A 22,271-nucleotide genomic window follows, 5' to 3' on the forward strand; every position below is an offset into this window, starting at 1 on the left:
AATTATGGAAATTATATGCTGGGGAAAAATGGGCTTCGACACACCTTATCAGGATATGTCTAGTATACCACGTAATACGACACAGCTGCGTATAGTAGAGGATGGCTTCTAGTGTGTGCTGCTCCCCTACAGACAGATCCCAGATATGACAATGACCTGGTGGAGGCTGGTGACAATGACGTGTTATTACACAGCTGGGTATCAGTGAATGATTGGACTTTATTATTAAGGTAGAACTGTGATTGTGGTAACTGACCTCGTTATTTCTCTGGCAGCCTCTAACAATACGGATCATTGTGGACAGGAGAGGTGGGACTATCAGCTACAACTCACTGTGTCCTGGAATCGGGCAGATGTTGCAGAGGCGCAATTATTTACTGAAGACCAGACCTGGAAGGTATGACCTCCATATATATCTCACGCCTGTCCTTACCTGTAATGTGCGGTGTCATCCCACACCTGGCCTTACCTGTAATGTGTGGTGTCCTCTCACACCTGGCCTTACCTGTAATGTGTGGTGTCCTCTCACACCTGGCCTTACCTGTAATGTGTGACATCATCCCACACCTGGCCTTACCTGTAATGTGTGGTGTCCTCTCACACCTGGCCTTACCTGTAATGTGTGGTGTCCTCTCACACCTGGCCTTACCTGTAATGTGTGGTGTCCTCTCACACCTGGCCTTACCTGTAATGTGTGGTGTACTCTCACACCTGACCATACCTGTATTGTGTGATGTCATCTCACACCTGGCCTTACCTGTAATGTATGATGTCATCTCACACCTGGCCTTACCTGTAATGTGTGGTGTCCTCTCACACCTGGCCTTACCTGTAATGTGTGGTGTCCTCTCACACCTGGCCTTACCTGTAATGTGTGGTGTCCTCTCACACCTGACCTTACCTGTAATGTGTGGTGTCCTCTCACACCTGACCATACCTGTATTGTGTGATGTCATCTCACACCTGGCCTTACCTGTAATGTATGATGTCATCTCACACCTGGCCTTACCTGTAATGTGTGGTGTCCTCTCACACCTGGCCTTACCTGTAATGTGTGCTGTCCTCTCACACCTGGCCTTACCTGTAATGTGTGGTGTCCTCTCACACCTGACCTTACCTGTAATGTGTGGTGTCCTCTCCAACCTGACCTTACCTGTAATGTGTGGTGTCCTCTCACACCTGGCCTTACCTGTAATATGTGGTGTCATCTCACACCTGGCCTGACCTGTAATTTGTGGTGTCCTCTCACACCTGGCCTTACCTGTAATGTGTGGTGTCATCTCACACCTGGCCTTACCTGTAATGTGTGACATCATCTCACACCTGGCCTTACCTGTAATATATGGTGCCCTCTCACACCTGGCCTTACCTGTAATGTGTGGTGTTATTTCACACCTGGCCTAACCTGTAATGTGTGGTGTCATCTCTGTCACAAACCGTGGGTCTCAGCCCCGTCTGAGACCACGTCCATTACCTTCCCGGTGGTCCGCGGTGAGAGTAAGGCCTCTGGTAGCTGTCAGCGCCTGGCGAGATGTCCCATGTTTGGCTGGTGTTGACCCGTGCGATCGACATGCCGGCACGCTGGAGCCCGCGCGTCATGGGCGCCGCCATGACACATGCGCTCAGCTGACCAGAGGGTCCAATCCCACGGTCCAGCCAGGGTGACCTCTGACCCACACACCTGCACACCTCTCAGGTGTACTCACTCTTTCCCCGAACTGATTGGTGCTGCTGACGCTAACCAATCAGTGCGCAGCAAGGGGGATATATTCCGGCTTCTAACTCACAGTCATCGCCTTGAATATGTGTTCATCTGACCTCAGTCCCTCCTGTGTTCAGCTGTTTCCAAAGGCTCCTGGTTATCCGGTCTCCCCGTGTACCTCTCGCAGTTTCCTGCATACTACCTGGTTTGTCATCTCCAGAAGACTCCTGCCATTCCACTCTGCAGTCGAGTATTACTCCTGTTACCATCTTTACCTGGCATACCATCTCCAGAAGCCTCCTGCAAAATAACCATCGTGCAGTTGAGTGATCTCATCGACCCTGCTGTCGACATCAGTGTTGACACTTTCACACTGTGCCCTCCAGAGACTATTCCTATTCCCAGTGTCTCCAATATCACTACCACTCTCCGCCTACGTCCAGAGGACCAGGGCAGAGGGCCGCGACCTGCCTGTCAGACGCAGCGAAGTCCATATCCCCTTGCGGGGGTCTCTGGTGAATACCGCTGGCAGGTTAGACTCCGCGCCTCTGTTTCTGGTTTCAGCCAACACTCTGGTACGCAAGGCAGTGCCTCTGTGCATGTCATTCATCAGGCCTCCGGCCTTCCGCTACACAGCGCCCTCCACTGGTCCACCACGGTCAGGGTCGGGAACACAGCAGACCCAGAACCTGACAGTATATTCAAGGCCGATGGACTCGGCCCAAGACCCAAGTGTGGGACCAGCGGTTCTTCAAAATGTTGCTGCCAGAATGGAGACCCAAGAAGCTACTCAGCAACAGGTGATTAAATTCTTACAAGATGTATCCAGTCGGTTGGACACCCTGCAACAGTCCCTGTCGACTTCTGTGTCAACCACTACCGTAAGATCAGCAACACCAGCTTTATCATCCCGTCTCCACCTGCCAGCACCCACCAAATACGATGGTGACCCCAAGACCTGCAGAGGGTTTATCAACCAGTGCCAAATTCAGTTCGAATTGGTTCCTCATAACTTTCCTACGGCCAGAATTAAAATCGCATACATGGTGTCATTATTAACTGGCTCGGCCCTGAAGTGGGTATCACCCTTATGGGAAAAAGCAGATCCTCTGCTGACAGATTATGACCAATTCCTCCTGACCTTCCGCCGCATATTCGACTTGCCAGGTCGACCCGTGTCAGCAGCTACCGACATCCTCCAGGTTAAGCAAGGGTCCCGCCCCATGGGGCAGTATGTAATCCACTTTCAAACTCTCGCGTCTGAATTACAGTGGAACAATGAAGCCCTGACAGCTGCCTTCTGGTTAGGAGTTTCTGACCGGATCAAAGATGAGCTGGCATCTCGCGACCTTCCTACCCCCTTGGAAGATCTCATATCTCTATGTGTCAAGATTGATCTACGTCTTCGTGAGAGAGGACTAGAAAAACACAAGAAGTTAATTCCCAAAGTTTCTCCCAAGATTCGTTCTGAGTCTCCTACGCGTGAAGAACCAATGCAAGTGGGTAGATCACGACTGACTCCCGAAGAACGCACCCGTAGGCAGCGCAATCGCCTGTGCATATATTGTGCTGCTCCCAGCCATTTCATTAACAACTGTCCCGAGCGTTCGGGAAACGACCGGGCCTAACCTGCAAGGGAGGAGTCAGGTTGGGTCAAGTGGCAAAATCTCCTCCAGAATATGACTTTGTCTTACCCGTATCTTTGGATACCCCTACTGGTACCCATTCCAGTACCGCCCTGGCAGACTCCGGCTCGGCCGGGAACTTTATTTCTCAAGACCTGGTTACTAAACTGAAGATTCCAATGGAACCATTAGTTCCACACCTAGCTGTGACAGCAGTTGACGGCAGCAGAATCCCAGGCAGTGAGGTTCGCTTCTGTACCAGTCTCCTCACCCTCAGAGTCGGCATGCTGCACCAGGAACAGATCAAATTTCTCGTTATTCCCAAATCTTCTTATGAAATCGTCCTTGGTCTTCCCTGGTTTCGTCTTCATAACCCAAACATCAATTGGAAGACGCTACAGATCGAGCCATGGAGTTCTCATTGCCAACAGCAGTGTATCAAGTCAGTGGTGCCCACTCGTTCAGCCAATGTAAAAGTTCTTCCTGGTCTCCCTGAAGTCTATAGTGAATTCGCTGATGTGTTCTGCGAGCAGTCCGCTGATACTCTTCCTCCTCATCGTGATTGGGACTGTAAAATTGACCTTCTCTCAGAGAAATTCCCCCCTAAAGGTCGAACTTACCCATTGTCCGTTCCTGAGACACAAGCCATGTCGGCATACATACAAGAGAATCTTCAGAAAGGCTTCATCCGGCGCTCAAGTTCACCAGCAGGCGCAGGTTTCTTTTTTGTAAAGAAAAAAGATGGAGGCCTCCGCCCGTGCATCGATTACCGGGGTTTAAACAGTATCACAGTCAAGAACAGTTACCCGCTTCCTCTTATTACAGAACTTTTTGACCGAGTGCGTGGTGCTCAAGTCTTCACCAAATTGGATCTCCGTGGGGCATACAACTTAATAAGAATCCGTGAAGGTGACGAGTGGAAGACCGCATTTAACACCCGGGATGGTCATTACGAGTACCTGGTAATGCCTTTCGGTCTTTGTAATGCCCCAGCAGTATTCCAGCAATTTGTAAACAAGGTCTTTAGGGACATGCTCTACGTTTGCCTTGTGGTATACCTCGATGACATCCTCATTTTTTCAAAAGACTTATCCTCTCATCGAACTCAGGTCAAGGAAGTATTGTCTCGTCTTCGCAGAAACAAACTGTATGGCAAAATTTCCAAGTGTACTTTCGAAGTCCCTTCTGTGCCCTTCCTCGGATACATCATTTCTGGGTTCGACCTACGTATGGATCCAGAGAAATTAGAGGCTATTAATGGGTGGTCACAACCCACTTCCCTCAAAGCAGTCCAACGCTTTATAGGGTTTTCCAACTACTACAGGAAATTCATTCGAGGCTTCTCCACGCTGATTGCACCCATCACCGCACTCACAAAAAAAGGGGCTAATCCAGCCAACTGGCCCTCTGAAGCCATCGCAGCCTTCCAGTTTTTAAAACAAGCTTTTGTCACTGCTCCTATCCTGTCCCAGCCTGATGTCGACAAACCCTTTTTTCTTGAGGTAGATGCCTCTCACATAGGAGTCGGTGCTGTACTATCTCAAAAGAACAGTGATGAAAAACTCCACCCCTGTGGGTTCTTCTCTCGCAAGTTTCTTCCAGCAGAAAGAAATTACTCCATTGGAGACCAAGAATTACTGGCCATCAAATTAGCTCTCGAAGAATGGAGATATCTTTTAGAAGGTGCTAAGTTTCCTGTAACGATCTTCACAGATCATAAAAACCTCCTGTACCTCCAGTCTGCCCAGTGTATGAACCCCCGACAGGCTCGTTGGTCCTTGTTTTTCTCTCGTTTCTCTTTCAAGTTGTTATACCGTCCAGGCACTCAGAATGTGAAAGCAGATGCCTTGTCACGTTCCATGCAAGAAGATTCCGACTTGCAGGAAAATCGGCCCATTCTGGACCCCATCGCCTTTGCTCCCACTCAGGTGTCGCCTGTGCCTCCTCCTGGTAAAATCTTCGTTCCCACTGAATTACGTCAGAAGCTTCTTTCTTGGGCTCACAAGTCATTATTCTCTGGGCATCCTGGCGCTCAAGGGACATTAAAAATTCTTCAGAGATCCTACTGGTGGCCGCAGATTGGCAAAGAAGTAAAAGAGTTCGTGGCATCATGTCCAGAATGTGCACAGCACAAAGTATCCCGACAAGCCCCAGCCGGCCAGCTCCATCCTCTGTCCGTTCCATCTCGTCCCTGGACTCACATCTCAATGGACTTTATCTGTGACTTACCCAAATCCCAAGAGTACAACACCATATGGGTAATAGTTGACAGGTTTTCCAAGATGGCCCGATTCATCCCATTACCCGGGCTACCGTCCGCTCCCACTCTGGCTCAGCTGTTTGTACAGCATATCTTCAGAAGTCATGGCTTGCCTAGCGAAATTGTGTCCGATCGGGGGGTACAATTTGTGGCACGGTTCTGGAGAGCCCTGTCTAACGCATTCCAAATCAAATTAAAGTTTTCTTCAGGCTATCATCCTCAGTCCAACGGTCAGACAGAAAGGGTGAACCAAGATCTGGAGACCTTCCTTCGTCTATATATATCATCCTCGCAAGATGACTGGTCGAGACTCCTCCCGTGGGCAGAATTTGCTCATAATTTCAGGTACCACACAACCACTGGTCATTCCCCTTTCTTTATAGTCTATGGACAAAACCCCCGTGCCCCCAATTTTGAAATGTTACCAGCGATAGAGGTACCTGCAGCCGCAGCAGCCATTAACCATTTCTCTCAAATCTGGCGAGAGGTTCATTCCAACATCACGAAAGCCTCAACAAGGTATAAATTCTTTGCAGATCGCAAGAGAAGAGCTGTTCCTGAGTTGCACCCAGGAGATAGAGTGTGGCTTTCCACACGGAATCTCAGACTGAGAGTTCCCTCTATGAAATTTGCTCCCAGATTCATCGGTCCCTATACGGTTCTACAAAGGATCAATCCTGTCGCATACAAACTGAAGTTGCCCAAATCTTTACGCATCCCCAACTCATTTCACATCTCTTTGTTACGTCCTCTCATCCTGAATCGCTTCCATGCTTCCTCACCCTCACTACCCAAAGTTCAAACCAGCAGGGGAGTAGAATTCGAGATTAACAAAATTGTTGATTCTCGTCGGAGGTATGGGCATCTCCAATATCTCGTTGATTGGAGAGGATATGGTCCTGAGGAGAGGAGTTGGGCAGATGCAGAAGATGTACATGCCCCCCGACTAATCAAAGCATTTCACGAAGAGAACCCGTCCAAGCCTAAAGGGTGTTCGGTGCCCACCCTAAAAGGGGGGGGTACTGTCACAAACCGTGGGTCTCAGCCCCGTCTGAGACCACGTCCATTACCTTCCCGGTGGTCCGCGGTGAGAGTAAGGCCTCTGATAGCTGTCAGCGCCTGGCGAGATGTCCCATGTTTGGCTGGTGTTGACCCGTGCGATCGACATGCCGGCACGCTGGAGCCCGCGCGTCATGGGCGCCGCCATGACACATGCGCTCAGCTGACCAGAGGGTCCAATCCCACGGTCCAGCCAGGGTGACCTCTGACCCACACACCTGCACACCTCTCAGGTGTACTCACTCTTTCCCCGAACTGATTGGTGCTGCTGACGCTAACCAATCAGTGCGCAGCAAGGGGGATATATTCCGGCTTCTAACTCACAGTCATCGCCTTGAATATGTGTTCATCTGACCTCAGTCCCTCCTGTGTTCAGCTGTTTCCAAAGGCTCCTGGTTATCCGGTCTCCCCGTGTACCTCTCGCAGTTTCCTGCATACTACCTGGTTTGTCATCTCCAGAAGACTCCTGCCATTCCACTCTGCAGTCGAGTATTACTCCTGTTACCATCTTTACCTGGCATACCATCTCCAGAAGCCTCCTGCAAAATAACCATCAGGCAGTTGAGTGATCTCATCGACCCTGCTGTCGACATCAGTGTTGACACTTTCACACTGTGCCCTCCAGAGACTATTCCTATTCCCAGTGTCTCCAATATCACTACCACTCTCCGCCTACGTCCAGAGGACCAGGGCAGAGGGCCGCGACCTGCCTGTCAGACGCAGCGAAGTCCATATCCCCTTGCGGGGGTCTCTGGTGAATACCGCTGGCAGGTTAGACTCCGCGCCTCTGTTTCTGGTTTCAGCCAACACTCTGGTACGCAAGGCAGTGCCTCTGTGCATGTCATTCATCAGGCCTCCGGCCTTCCGCTACACAGCGCCCTCCACTGGTCCACCACGGTCAGGGTCGGGAACACAGCAGACCCAGAACCTGACAATCTCACACCTGGCCTTACCTGTAATGTGCGGTGTCATCTCACACCTGACCTTACCTGTAATGTGCGGTGTCCTCCAACACCTGACCTTACCTGTAATGTGCGGTGTCATCTCACACCTGGCCTTACCTGTAATGTGTGATGTCCTCCCACACCTGTCCTTACCTGTAATGTGCGGTGTCCTCTCACACCCGACCTTACCTGTAATGTGTGGTGTCCTCTCACACCTGACCTTACCTGTAATGTGTGGTGTCCTCTCCAACCTGACCTTACCTGTAATGTGTGGTGTCCTCTCACACCTGGCCTTACCTGTAATGTGCGGTGTCATCTCACACCTGGCCTTACCTGTAATGTGTGATGTCCTCCCACACCTGTCCTTACCTGTAATGTGCGGTGTCCTCTCACACCCGACCTTACCGGTAATGTGTGATGTCATCTCACACCTGGCCTTACCTGTAATGTGTGGTGTCCTCTCACACCTGGCCTTACCTGTAATGTATGATGTCATCTCACACCGGGCCTTACCTGTAATGTGTGATATCCTCCCACACCTAGCCACACCTGTAATGTGCGGTGTCATTTCACACCTGGCCTTACCTGTAATGTGCGGTGTCCTCTCACACCTGGCCTTACCTTTAATGTGCAGTGTCCTCTCACACCTGACCTTACCTGTAATGTGTGATGTCATCTCACACCTGGCCTTACCTGTAATGTATGATGTCATCTCACACCGGGCCATACCTGTAATGTGTGATGTCATCTCACACCTGGCCTTACCTGTAATGTGTGATGTCATCTCACACCTGTCCTTACCTGTAATGTGTGATGTCCTCTCACACCTGGCCTTACCTGTAATGTGTGGTGTCACCTCACACCTGGCCTTATCTGTAATGTACGGTGTCATCTCACACCTGTCCTTACCTGTAATGTGCGGTGTCATCTCACACCTGTCCTTACCTGTAATGTGTGATTTCCTCCCACACCTGGCCTTACCTGTAATGTGTGGTGTCATCTCACACCTGGCCTTACCTGTAATGTGTGGTGTCATCTCACACCTGGCCTTACCTGTAATGTGTGGTGTCATCTCACACCTGGCCTTACCTGTAATGTGTGGTGTCCTCTCACACCTGGCCTTACCTGTAATGTGTGGTGTCATCTCACACCTGGCCTTACCTGTAATGTGTGGTGTCCTCTCACACCTGGCCTTACCTGTAATGTGTGGTGTCATCTCACACCTGACCTTACCTGTAATGTGTGGTGTCCTCTCACACCTGACCTTACCTGTAATGTGTGATGTCATCTCACACCTGGCCTTACCTGTAATGTATTATCTCATCTCACACCTGGCCAAACCTGAAATGTGCGGTGTCATCTCACACCTGGCCTTACCTGTAATGTGTGGTGTCATCTCACACCTAACCACACCTGTAATGTGTGGTGTCATCTCACACTTGGCCACACCTGTAATGTGTGATGTCATCTCACACCGGGCCTTACCTGTAATGTGCGGTGTCCTCTCACACCTGGCCTTAGCTGTAATGTGCAGTGTCATCTCACACCTGGCATTACCTGTAATGTGTGGTGTCATCTCACACCGGGCCTTACCTGTAATGTGTGGTGTCATCTCACACCTGGCCTTACCTGTAATGTGTGGTGTATTCTCACACCTGGCTTACCTGTAATGTGTGGTGTCCTCTCACACCTGGCCTTACCTGTAATGTGCAGTGTCCTCTCACACCTGACCTTACCTGTAATGTGTGATGTCATCTCACACCTGGCCTTACCTGTAATGTATGATGTCATCTCACACCGGGCCATACCTGTAATGTGTGATGTCATCTCACACCTGGCCTTACCTGTAATGTGTGATGTCATCTCACACCTGTCCTTACCTGTAATGTGTGATGTCCTCTCACACCTGGCCTTACCTGTAATGTGTGGTGTCACCTCACACCTGGCCTTACCTGTAATGTGCAGTGTCCTCTCACACCTGTCCTTACCTGTAATGTGTGATGTCCTCCCACACCTGGCCTTATCTGTAATGTACGGTGTCATCTCACACCTGTCCTTACCTGTAATGTGCGGTGTCATCTCACACCTGTCCTTACCTGTAATGTGTGATTTCCTCCCACACCTGACCTTACCTGTAATGTGTGGTGTCATCTCACACCTGGCCTTACCTGTAATGTGTGGTGTCATCTCACACCTGGCCTTACCTGTAATGTGTGGTGTCATCTCACACCTGGCCTTACCTGTAATGTGTGGTGTCCTCTCACACCTGGCCTTACCTGTAATGTGTGGTGTCATCTCACACCTGGCCTTACCTGTAATGTGTGGTGTCCTCTCACACCTGGCCTTACCTGTAATGTGTGGTGTCATCTCACACCTGACCTTACCTGTAATGTGTGGTGTCCTCTCACACCTGACCTTACCTGTAATGTGTGATGTCATCTCACACCTGGCCTTACCTGTAATGTATTATCTCATCTCACACCTGGCCAAACCTGAAATGTGCGGTGTCATCTCACACCTGGCCTTACCTGTAATGTGTGGTGTCATCTCACACCTAACCACACCTGTAATGTGTGGTGTCATCTCACACCTGGCCACACCTGTAATGTGTGATGTCATCTCACACCGGGCCTTACCTGTAATGTGCGGTGTCCTCTCACACCTGGCCTTAGCTGTAATGTGCAGTGTCATCTCACACCTGGCATTACCTGTAATGTGTGGTGTCATCTCACACCGGGCCTTACCTGTAATGTGTGGTGTCATCTCACACCTGGCCTTACCTGTAATGTGTGGTGTATTCTCACACCTGGCTTACCTGTAATGTGTGGTGTCATCCCAGACCTGGCCTTACCTGTAATGTGTGGTGTATTCTCACACCTGACCTTACCTGTAATGTGTGGTATCATCTCACACCTGACCTTACCTGTAATGTGCGGTGTCATCTCACACCTGACCTTACCTGTAATGTGTGGTGTCATCTCACACCTGGCCTTACCTGTAATGTGTGGTGTCTTCTCACACCTGGCCTTACCTGTAATGTGCGGTGTCCTCTCACACCTGACCTTACCTGTAATGTGTGGTGTATTCTCACACCTGGCCACACCTGTAATGTGTGGTGTCATCTCACACCTGGCCTTACCTGTAATGTGTGGTGCCATCTCACACCTGGCCACACCTGTAATGTGTGGTGTCTTCTCACACCTGGCCACACCTGTAATGTGTGGTGTCATCTCACACCTGGCCTTACCTGTAATGTGTGGTGTCATCTCACACCTGGCCTTACCTGTAATGTGCGGTGTCCTCTCACACCTGGCCTTACCTGTAATGTGTGGTGTCATCTCACACCTGGCCACACCTGTAATGTGTGGTGTCATCTCACACCTGGTCTTACCTGTAATGTGTGGTGTACTCTCACACCTGGCCTTACCTGTAATGTGCGGTGTCCTCTCACACCTGGCCTTACCTGTAATGTGTGGTGTCTTCCCACACCTGTCCTTACCTGTAATGTGTGGCGTCATCTCACACCTGGCCTTACCTGTAATATGTGGTGTCCTCTCACACCTGGCCTTACCTGTAATGTGTGACATCATCTCACACCTGTCCTTACCTGTAATGTGCGGTGTCCTCTCACACCTGGCCTTACCTGTAATGTGTGGTGTCCTCTCACACCTGGCCTTACCTGTAATGTGTGACATCATCTCACACCTGGCCTTACCTGTAATGTACGGTGTCCTCTCACACCTGGCCTTACCTGTAATGTGTGATGTCCTCTCACACCTGACCTTACCTGTAATGTGTGGTGTCATCTCACACCTGGCCTTACCTGTAATGTGTGGTGTCCTCTCACACCTGGCCTTACCTGTAATGTGTGACATCATCTCACACCTGTCCTTACCTGTAATGTGCGGTGTCCTCTCACACCTGGCCTTACCTGATATGTGTGGTGTCATCTCACACCTGACCTTGCCTGTAATGTGTGGTGTCATCTCACACCTGGCCTTACCTGTAATGTGTGGTGTCCTCTCACACCTGACCTTACCTGTAATGTGCGGTGTCCTCTCACACCGGGCCTTACCTGTAATGTGCGGTGTCCTCTCACACCTGGCCTTACCTGTAATATGCGGTGTCCTCTCACACCGGGCCTTACCTGTAATGTGTGGTGTCATCTCACACCTGGCCACACCTGTAATGTGCAGTGTACTCTCACACCTGGCCTTACCTGTAATATGCGGTGTCCTCTTACACCTGGTCTTACCTGTAATGTGCGGTGTCATCTCACACCTGGCCTTACCTGTAATGTGTGGTGTCCTCTCACACCTGGCTTTACCTGTAATGTGTGGTGTCCTCTCACACCTGGTCTTACCTGTAATGTGTGGTGTCCTCTCACACCTGGGCTTACCTGTAATGTGTGGTGTCCTCTCACACCTGGCCTTACCTGTAATGTGCGGTGTCCTCTCACACCTGGCCTTACCTGTAATGTGTGGTGTCATCTCACACCTGGCCTTTCCTGTAATGTGCGGTGTCATCTCACACCTGGCCTTACCTGTAATGTGTGGTGTCCTCTCACACCTGACCTTACCTGTAATGTGTGATGTCCTCTCACACCTGACCTTACCTGTAATGTGTGGTGTCCTCTCACACCTGGCCTAACCTGTAATGTGTGGTGTCATCTCACACCTGGCTTTACCTGTAATGTGTGGTGTCATCTCACACCTGACCTTACCTGTAATGTGTGATGTCCTCTCACACCTGGCCTTACCTGTAATGTGCGGTGTCCTCTCACACCTGGCCTTAGCTGTAATGTGCAGTGTCATCTCACACCTGGCCTTACCTGTAATGTGTGGTGTCATTTCACACCTGACCTTACCTGTAATGTGTGGTGTCCTCTCACACCTGGCCTTACCTGTAATGTGTGACATCATCTCACACCTGGCCTTATCTGTAATGTGTGGTGTCCTCTCACACCTGGCCTTATCTGTAATGTGTGGTGTCATCTCACACCTGGCCACACCTGTAATGTGTGGTGTCCTCTCACACCTGGCCTTACCTGTAATGTGCGGTGTCCTCTCACACCTGGTCTTACCTGTAATGTGCGGTGTCATCTCACACCTGGCCTTACCTGTAATGTGTGGTGTCCTCTCACACCTGGCTTTACCTGTAATGTGTGGTGTTCTCTCACACCTGGTCTTACTTGTAATGTGTGGTGTCCTCTCACACCTGGGCTTACCTGTAATGTGTGGTGTCCTCTCACACCTGGCCTTACCTGTAATGTGCGGTGTCCTCTCACACCTGGCCTTACCTGTAATGTGTGGTGTCATCTCACACCTGGCCTTACCTGTAATGTGTGATGTCCTCTCACACCTGGCTTTACCTGTAATGTGTGGTGTCATCTCACACCTGGCCTTACCTGTAATGTGTGATGTCCTCTAACACCTGGCCTTACCTGTAATGTGTGGAGTCCTCTCACACCTGGCCTTACCTGTAATGTGTGGTGTCATCTCACACCTGGCCTTACCTGTAATGTGTGATGTCCTCTAACACCTGACCTTACCTGTAATGTGTGGTGTCCTCTCACACCTGGCCTAACCTGTAATGTGTGGTGTCATCTCACACCTGGCTTTACCTGTAATGTGTGGTGTCATCTCACACCTGACCTTACCTGTAATGTGTGATGTCCTCTCACACCTGGCCTTACCTGTAATGTGCGGTGTCCTCTCACACCTGGCCTTAGCTGTAATGTGCAGTGTCATCTCACACCTGGCCTTACCTGTAATGTGTGGTGTTATTTCACACCTGACCTTACCTGTAATGTGTGGTGTCATCTCACACCTGGCCTTACCTGTAATGTGTGGTGTCCTCTCACACCTGGCCTTACCTGTAATGTGTGACATAATCTCACACCTGGCCTTATCTGTAATGTGTGGTGTCCTCTCACACCTGGCCTTATCTGTAATGTGTGGTGTCCTCTCACACCTGGCCTTACCTGTAATGTGTGACATAATCTCACACCTGGCCTTATCTGTAATGTGTGGTGTCCTCTCACACCTGGTCTTACCTGTAATGTGCGGTGTCATCTCACACCTGGCCTTACCTGTAATGTGTGGTGTCCTCTCACACCTGGCTTTACCTGTAATGTGTGGTGTCCTCTCACACCTGGTCTTACTTGTAATGTGTGGTGTCCTCTCACACCTGGGCTTACCTGTAATGTGTGGTGTCCTCTCACACCTGGCTTTACCTGTAATGTGTGGTGTCCTCTCACACCTGGTCTTACTTGTAATGTGTGGTGTCCTCTCACACCTGGGCTTACCTGTAATGTGTGGTGTCCTCTCACACCTGGCCTTACCTGTAATGTGTGGTGTCCTCTCACACCTGGCCTTACCTGTAATGTGTGGTGTCATCTCACACCTGGCCTTACCTGTAATGTGCGGTGTCATCTCACACCTGGCCTTACCTGTAATGTGTGGTGTCCTCTCACACCTGGCCTTACCTGTAATGTGCCGTGTCCTCTCACACCTGGCCTTAGCTGTAATGTGCAGTGTCATCTCACACCTGGCCTTACCTGTAATGTGTGGTGTCATTTCACACCTGACCTTACCTGTAATGTGTGGTGTCATCTCACACCTGGCCTTACCTGTAATGTGTGGTGTCCTCTCACACCTGGCCTTACCTGTAATGTGTGGTGTCCTCTCACACCTGACCTTACCTGTAATGTGTGATGTCCTCTCACACCTGACCTTACCTGTAATGTGTGGTGTCCTCTCACACCTGGCCTAACCTGTAATGTGTGGTGTCATCTCACACCTGGCTTTACCTGTAATGTGTGGTGTCATCTCACACCTGACCTTACCTGTAATGTGTGATGTCCTCTCACACCTGGCCTTACCTGTAATGTGCGGTGTCCTCTCACACCTGGCCTTAGCTGTAATGTGCAGTGTCATCTCACACCTGGCCTTACCTGTAATGTGTGGTGTCATTTCACACCTGACCTTACCTGTAATGTGTGGTGTCATCTCACACCTGGCCTTACCTGTAATGTGTGGTGTCCTCTCACACCTGGCCTTACCTGTAATGTGTGACATCATCTCACACCTGGCCTTATCTGTAATGTGTGGTGTCCTCTCACACCTGGCCTTATCTGTAATGTGCGGTGTCATCTCACACCTGGCCACACCTGTAATGTGTGGTGTCCTCTCACACCTGGCCTTACCTGTAATGTGCGGTGTCCTCTCACACCTGGTCTTACCTGTAATGTGCGGTGTCATCTCACACCTGGCCTTACCTGTAATGTGTGGTGTCCTCTCACACCTGGCTTTACCTGTAATGTGTGGTGTTCTCTCACACCTGGTCTTACTTGTAATGTGTGGTGTCCTCTCACACCTGGGCTTACCTGTAATGTGTGGTGTCCTCTCACACCTGGCCTTACCTGTAATGTGCGGTGTCCTCTCACACCTGGCCTTACCTGTAATGTGTGGTGTCATCTCACACCTGGCCTTACCTGTAATGTGCGGTGTCATCTCACACCTGGCCTTACCTGTAATGTGTGGTGTCCTCTCACACCTGACCTTACCTGTAATGTGTGATGTCCTCTCACACCTGTCCTTACCTGTAATGTGTTATGTCCTCTCACACCTGGCTTTACCTGTAATGTGTGGCGTCATCTCACACCTGACCTTACCTGTAATGTGTGATGTCCTCTCACACCTGGCCTTACCTGTAATGTGTGGAGTCCTCTCACACCTGGCCTTACCTGTAATGTGCGGTGTCCTCTCACACCTGGCCTTAGCTGTAATGTGTGGTGTCCTCTCACACCTGACCTTACCTGTAATGTGTGATGTCCTCTCACACCTGACCTTACCTGTAATGTGTGGTGTCCTCTCACACCTGGCCTAACCTGTAATGTGTGGTGTCATCTCACACCTGACCTTACCTGTAATGTGTGATGTCCTCTCACACCTGGCCTTACCTGTAATGTGCGGTGTCCTCTCACACCTGGCCTTAGCTGTAATGTGCAGTGTCATCTCACACCTGGCCTTACCTGTAATGTGTGGTGTCCTCTCACACCTGACCTTACCTGTAATGTGTGATGTCCTCTCACACCTGTCCTTACCTGTAATGTGTGATGTCCTCTCACACCTGGCTTTACCTGTAATGTGTGGTGTCATCTCACACCTGACCTTACCTGTAATGTGTGATGTCCTCTCACACCTGGCCTTACCTGTAATGTGTGGAGTCCTCTCACACCTGGCCTTACCTGTAATGTGCGGTGTCCTCTCACACCTGGCCTTAGCTGTAATGTGCAGTGTCATCTCACACCTGGCCTTACCTGTAATGTGTGGTGTCATTTCACACCTGACCTTACCTGTAATGTGTGATGTCCTCTCACACCTGGCCTTACCTGTAATGTGTGGTGTCCTCTCACACCTGGCCTTACCTGTAATGTGTGACATCATCTCACACCTGGCCTTATCTGTAATGTGTGGTGTCCTCTCACACCTGGCCTTATCTGTAATGTGCGGTGTCATCTCACACCTGGCCACACCTGTAATGTGTGGTGTCCTCTCACACCTGGCCTAACCTGTAATGTGCGGTGTCCTCTCACACCTGGCCTTACCTGTAATGTGTGGTGTCCTCTCACACCTGGCCTTACCTGTAATGTGTGATGTCATCTCACACCTGTCCTTTCCTGTAATGTGTGGTGTCCTCTCACACCTGACCTTACCTGTAATGTGTGATGTCCTCTCACACCTGGCCTTACCTGTAATGTGCAGTGTCCTCTCACACCTGGCCTTACCTGTAATGTGTGATGTCTTTTCACACCTGTCCTTTCCTGTAATGTGTGGTGTACTCTCACACCTGGCATTACCTGTAATGTGCGGTGTCCTCTCACACCTGGCCTTACCTGTAATGTGTGGTGTCCTCTCACACCTGGCCTTACCTGTAATGTGTGATGTCATCTCACACCTGTTCTTTCCTGTAATGTGTGGTGTCCTCTCACACCTGACCTTACCTGTAATGTGTGATGTCCTCTCACACCTGGCCTTACCTGTAATGTGCAGTGTCCTCTCACACCTGGCCTTACCTGTAATGTGTGATGTCTTTTCACACCTGTCCTTTCCTGTAATGTGTGATGTCCTCTCACACCTGGCCTTACCTGTAATGTGTGGTGTACTCTCACACCTGGCCTTACCTGTAATGTGTGGTGTCCACTCACACCTGGCCTTACCTGTAATGTGTGGTGTCCTCTCACACCTGGCCTTACCTGTAATGTGTGGTGTATTCTCACACCTGTCCTTACCTGTAATGTGTGACATCATCTCACACCTGGCCTTACCTGTAATGTGTGGTGTCCTCTCACACCTGGCCTTACCTGTAATGTGTGGTGTCCTCTCACACCTGGCTTTACCTGTAATGTGTGGTGTCCTCTCACACCTGTCCTTACCGGTAATGTGTGGTGTCCTCTCACACCTGGCCTTACCTGTAATGTGTGGTGTACTCTCACACCTGGCCTTACCTGTAATGTGTGGTGTCACTACTAGGAATGAAAATATGATAATTTCCACTCCTACATAAATAGCCACACTTATCTATCCCCCCTATGTATACAGGTGTGGTGGCAGACATCCGGTGAAAATATACTTTTTAGATTAGTGCTGGGTTACAGGATCACTGCATACAGATCATAGTAACTAGAAATGTAAACATAGAATACATACTGTGGAGTGCCAAGGGTTATTTTCCTAATGCAAGCTCAGGGAGGACAGAAACCTCCCGTGTTGCAGAAGGGCTTCTGCTCACTATATAAATGTATTAAGTTTGTAACTATGAGTATGAACATAATACAATATCAGCTTTTACATCGCAGACAACACAGAAAATGCAGACAATGAAATTCACTGAGCGTCACTACAGAATATCACTGCAGGTGATCATCTCCTGCCTCAGTGGCTGTCCTGGATTAGAGGGTTCACTGATGGTTACCCTGTCATTTCCTTGTGGTTTGGTTCCTTCAAAGAACACAAAGTGTACACCTTTGGAAATACTCTAATCCAGAGATCTGCTTTATTATCAGTTTTATACTAAATATATCTTATGGTGTGTACACACGGGAGCAATATTAGGTAAAATCGCTGGGAATATGGTCGCTGAGCGACCATATTGCCAGTGATTTGGAGCGCAGCTGGCGATAAATCGCCAGCTGCGCGCTCCCGTGTGCACTCCCTGCTGGTCGCTGGAGCATGCTCCTGCGACCAGCGGCTTTCCCCGGCAATCACTGTGCCGGGAGGTCAGCGCAGCCCCGTGCCGCTGCTCCCTCCTTCCTCCCTTCAAAGTGACAGCAGCAGCGTCTGCTGCTGCTGCACTCCCCCTCCGTCCTGTAGCAGTGTCTCCTTTTCATCGCTGATGAAAAGAAGACACTGAGCAATATGATTGCTGGCAATATATTGCTAGCAATATATCGCTAGCAATCATATTGCACCGTGTGTACACAGCATTACATTATAAGGCTCATTGCAATACACACTGGCAATAAATAGCTTCTTTCTACTGTATGCTGTGTCCCCAGGCTGCATTGTACACTTAACTGACTGATGGGAAAGTGGTAACGAACAGGGCCGCCAAGAGAAATCCTGGGCCCCGGTACAACAACTTCCTGGGGCCCCACGGACGGAGCTACCCGCACACTCTGCGGACCCTTGTTATGCCACTGCTTCCAAGGTGGATACAGGGACAAAAATTTACACCGTAATGCCTATTACACATGTCCCACACCCATTACATATTAAACCACATGCCATAATGCTCATTACATGTTATGCCACACACCATAGTGGGCAGTAAACATTATGCCATACACTGTAATACCTATTAAATATTTTACCACATGCCATAATGCCCATTACATATTATTCCTCACAACGTAATGCTCATCGCCGATTATGCCACACACCAATGTATATTACATATAATACCTCCCATTTTATGCCCCATACTGTAAGTTCCGCTTACCTAAATGCTCATTGCTATGGGCTTCATGCTTGATGCCAGGGTTAACATGCTCTACCAGGGGTTAACATGCTTGTTGCCATGGGTTTACATGCTCTGCCTGGATTTACATGCTCTGCCAGGGGTTACCATTCTCTGCCAGGGGTTAGCATGCTCTTTGCCATGGGATTAACCTGCTCTGCCAGGGGTTACATGCTCTGCCAGGGGATACATTTTCTGCCAGGGGTTACATGCTCGTTACCATGGGTTTACATGCTCTGCCAGGGGTTAACATTCTCTGTCAGGGTTTAACATGCTCTTTGCCATGGGATTAATCTGCACTGTCATTGGTAACATGCTCTGCCAGGGGTTAACATGCTTGTTGCCATGGATTTACATGCCCTGCCATGTGTTACTTGCTTTCCAGGGGTTACAGTACATGCTTTGCCAGGGGTTACATGCTGACTTCCAGAGTTGGATCTCAGCCACAGCAGCATGCAGGGAGGCAGCAGACATAGAGCAACCCACCTTCCACCTTGGAATGCAGTGACCTGGACCTGGGTGGGGAATCCGGTCTGGAATTGCTGGGCTGGAGACATGACACTGGCACCTGCTGCTGCTGGTGGCAGCTGGGATGGGAATGTGGGGAGTGGGGCAGCTGGATTTTGCAGAGTGGGTGGTACTCCCGAGGGAGGTGGCCTCTCTCTGTACCGGCACACAGGGACTACCTACCCTAAGTGTCCTCCTGTCACTGAGCCATGGTAAGCTCCCAAGTCACATGGATGGCTTTCAGCAGGCCCTGTAGTCGGAGAGCAGAGGGACCTCTGTGATGCTTCTGCCCCCACGTCCACCCACATCCGCACTCCCAATGCAGATGATGAAAAGCTGACTCCGGCACACTCAGACCCAGTGCACTTGCCGCCAAATAAAAAAAAAATGTGTGTCCAGACCGGGGCCCCCCTGACAGGCCTGGGCCCGGGTAAATTGTACCTGCTCCCCCCCTCTCTCGGCACCCCTGGTAACGAAACCAATTTTTTTAAGGAAGAGATGCTCGCACAGCATTTCACACAGTGAGAGCACTTCACTTGCAGTTATGTTTGGTTACCCTGCTTAACTATTTCCATACTGGCACATAGACCATGCGGTACTTGTTTTCTAGCACGGCCACAAATCTTGGCCATCGGGGGTAATTTGAGTGGCCTGCGACGCGACCGACGCGATGCCCCCGATTTTTCCATTGAAATGCATTGAAAACAGTGAAAAATCAGGTCGGTCGCGTCGTGTGCACCTAAAAATGCTTAAATGGTCCAGACGCGATGCCCCCAATTTCCCCATAGGGAACAATGTTAAATGCCTCAATTTACCCGTGATGACCACGATTTCCCATAGGAAACAATGTTAAATGGATGAATTTACCCAAATCAGCATAGGAACAATAGTAAATGGCCCAAAAACACCCCTGAACATTGAAATGTCCCCCCAAAAGTAGTTGACGCCACCCCGCCATCAACGTGAACCCGAAGCGTGGCGAGCGCAGCGAGCCCGCGAGGGGCGGCGGTACGCGTCCTCCGACCTTTTCATGCCCTACTATCCACTAGGGCGTGGAGTGAGAATACAATAGTGTGGCGAGCGCAGCGAGCCCCGCGAGGGTACGCGGATACCTTCACAGGTAAACGCGTCCCTTCGCGGGCTTCACAGGTGTCCGCGTCGCCATGGACACCTGGGAAGCCCGCGAGGGGACGCGTATAACTGTGAAGGTATCCGCGTCCCCTCGCGGGGCTCGCTGCGCTCGCCACGCTTCGGGCTCGGTGGCTCGCTGCGCTCGCCACACTATTCTATTCTCACTCCACGCCCTAGTGGATAGTAGGGCATGAAAAGGTCGGAGGACGCGTACCGCCGCCCCTCGCGGGCTCGCTGCGCTCGCCACGCTTCGGGTTCACGTTGATGGCGGGGTGACGTCAACTACTTTTCGGGGGACATTTCAATGTTCAGGGGTGTTTTTGGCCCATTTACTATTGTTCCTATGATAATTTGGCTAAATTGAGCCATTTCACATTGTTTCCTATGGGAAATCGTGGTCATCGCGGGTAAATTGAGGCATTTAACATTGTTCTCTATGGGGAAATCGCGGGCATCGCGTCTGGCCCATCGCACCCGATTTTTTAGCGGCCGCGATGCCCGCGATGGCCCCGATTTTACCCCCGATGACCGCGATTATGATCGTTGTGGCCGTGCTAGGAAACAAGTACCGACCATGCTTTAATTTCTACTGCATGGTCTATGTATATATACAGCCGCTAATTCGAATTAGTGGAGGCAGTCTGCACGGATCAGTCAGATCCATCATATCAGCCAGATCCATGCAGGCTGCAAGGTGTAAAAAAAAATGGAAAAATAAATAAATAAAAAACAGCGTGGGGTCCCCCCCGCCCAGAGCTGTAACCAGCACCAGGCTGAAAGAGGCGGGGCCGGTAATTAAAAATTAGGGAACCCGACAAATAGGGGTTCCCCGATTTTTAAAAACTAGCCCCAGGCTCCAGGTCCGGGGCTGGTTCCCAAAATACGGGGGACAAAATGACTAGGGGTCCCCCGTATTTTAAGAACCAGCCCCAGGCCAAACCAGCCAGCAGGGTAATGCCACAGCCGGGGGGAGACTTTTTTTACAAGTCCCCCCGGCCAAAGCATTAACCCTCTGACCAGTCAGCCGGGCCAGGGGCCCTGGAGGAGTGGGGACCCCCCCAATAAAGGGGTCCCCCCCTCCAGGACTTACCTGACCAGGCTGAAGCCTGGTGCTGTCCCCGGTGGCCCTGTGCGGTGGCCACCGGGCTGATACTGGTGTAAAAAAATAGAAGAATAAACTATTGTTTTAAACTGTGCAACTATGAGTCCCAACAAGCCTCCCCCGCAAGCTGGGACTTGTACCCCTTTTTTTTTACACTAAAGCCTGCACAGATCTGACTGATCCGTGCAGGCTTAAAGCAAATATGACAGGAACATCAGGGTGTATTTTCCTGCCGCATTTTCGTGGCTGTTTTACACCAATTAGCAGCCGTATTATCAATACGGCCACTTAGTAAATCAGGAACCACCATTCTTTTGAATAATGATTCCTGTCGTATCCTATCGATGGAGTAGACATTCGTATTTGTAAATACAAATACGAATGTCCCATCATTAGGAATACGAAGTGCTGTATTTTTGGAATAGTAAATCCCAAAAATACAAATGTTTAAAAAATAGGTGTATTTCTGCCTACGAATACACCTATTTTTTACGAATTCATATTAGTAAATTTCCCCCAATATGTCCTAGTTATCATTAGGGTTACCACCTCATCCCTTTAATTCTGGACACATATTAATTACAAGACTTCAAGACTGCAGATGATTCTACCCTCTGTCCTAGATTGATTTGATATTGTCATAGGTAACCAGCTTTCTACATACTTGGTCTGGCTGGGCTGCAGATTATTACACCTCAGGTGCTGGATGTATTTGAATGCTTTGGTAATTGATCATTCTGCACACTGCTTTAGATATCAGAAATGTGTTTTTGACAAACTTAATTTTGCAAGTTAAAAAGCAAATCTCTGTTCTCTGTTGACACATGCTATCTTGGAATGCATGGATGTTTATGTAAGCCCCTTTTATTACCATTCATTGTAGTAGGGGGGTTGGGATTGGGTGGGGAAAGTCCAATTA

General features: G+C 49.9%; 1 protein-coding gene across 1 annotated transcript in view; it reads left to right on the forward strand.

The window, feature by feature from the left end:
• Positions 1–22,271, forward strand: part of LOC146058638 (transient receptor potential cation channel subfamily M member 2-like) — a 183,064-nt gene that overhangs the window by 86,191 nt on the left and 74,602 nt on the right. Inside the window, exon 12 of the mRNA XM_083170911.1 lies at positions 276–397. Within this exon, the coding sequence (XP_083027037.1) occupies positions 276–397 (122 nt within the window). The remainder of the gene's footprint in view (positions 1–275; positions 398–22,271) is intronic.

This window comes from Crinia signifera, chromosome 2 (assembly GCF_055691185.1).
Source record: "Crinia signifera chromosome 2, ASM5569118v1, whole genome shotgun sequence".
Lineage (NCBI taxonomy): Eukaryota > Metazoa > Chordata > Amphibia > Anura > Myobatrachidae > Crinia > Crinia signifera.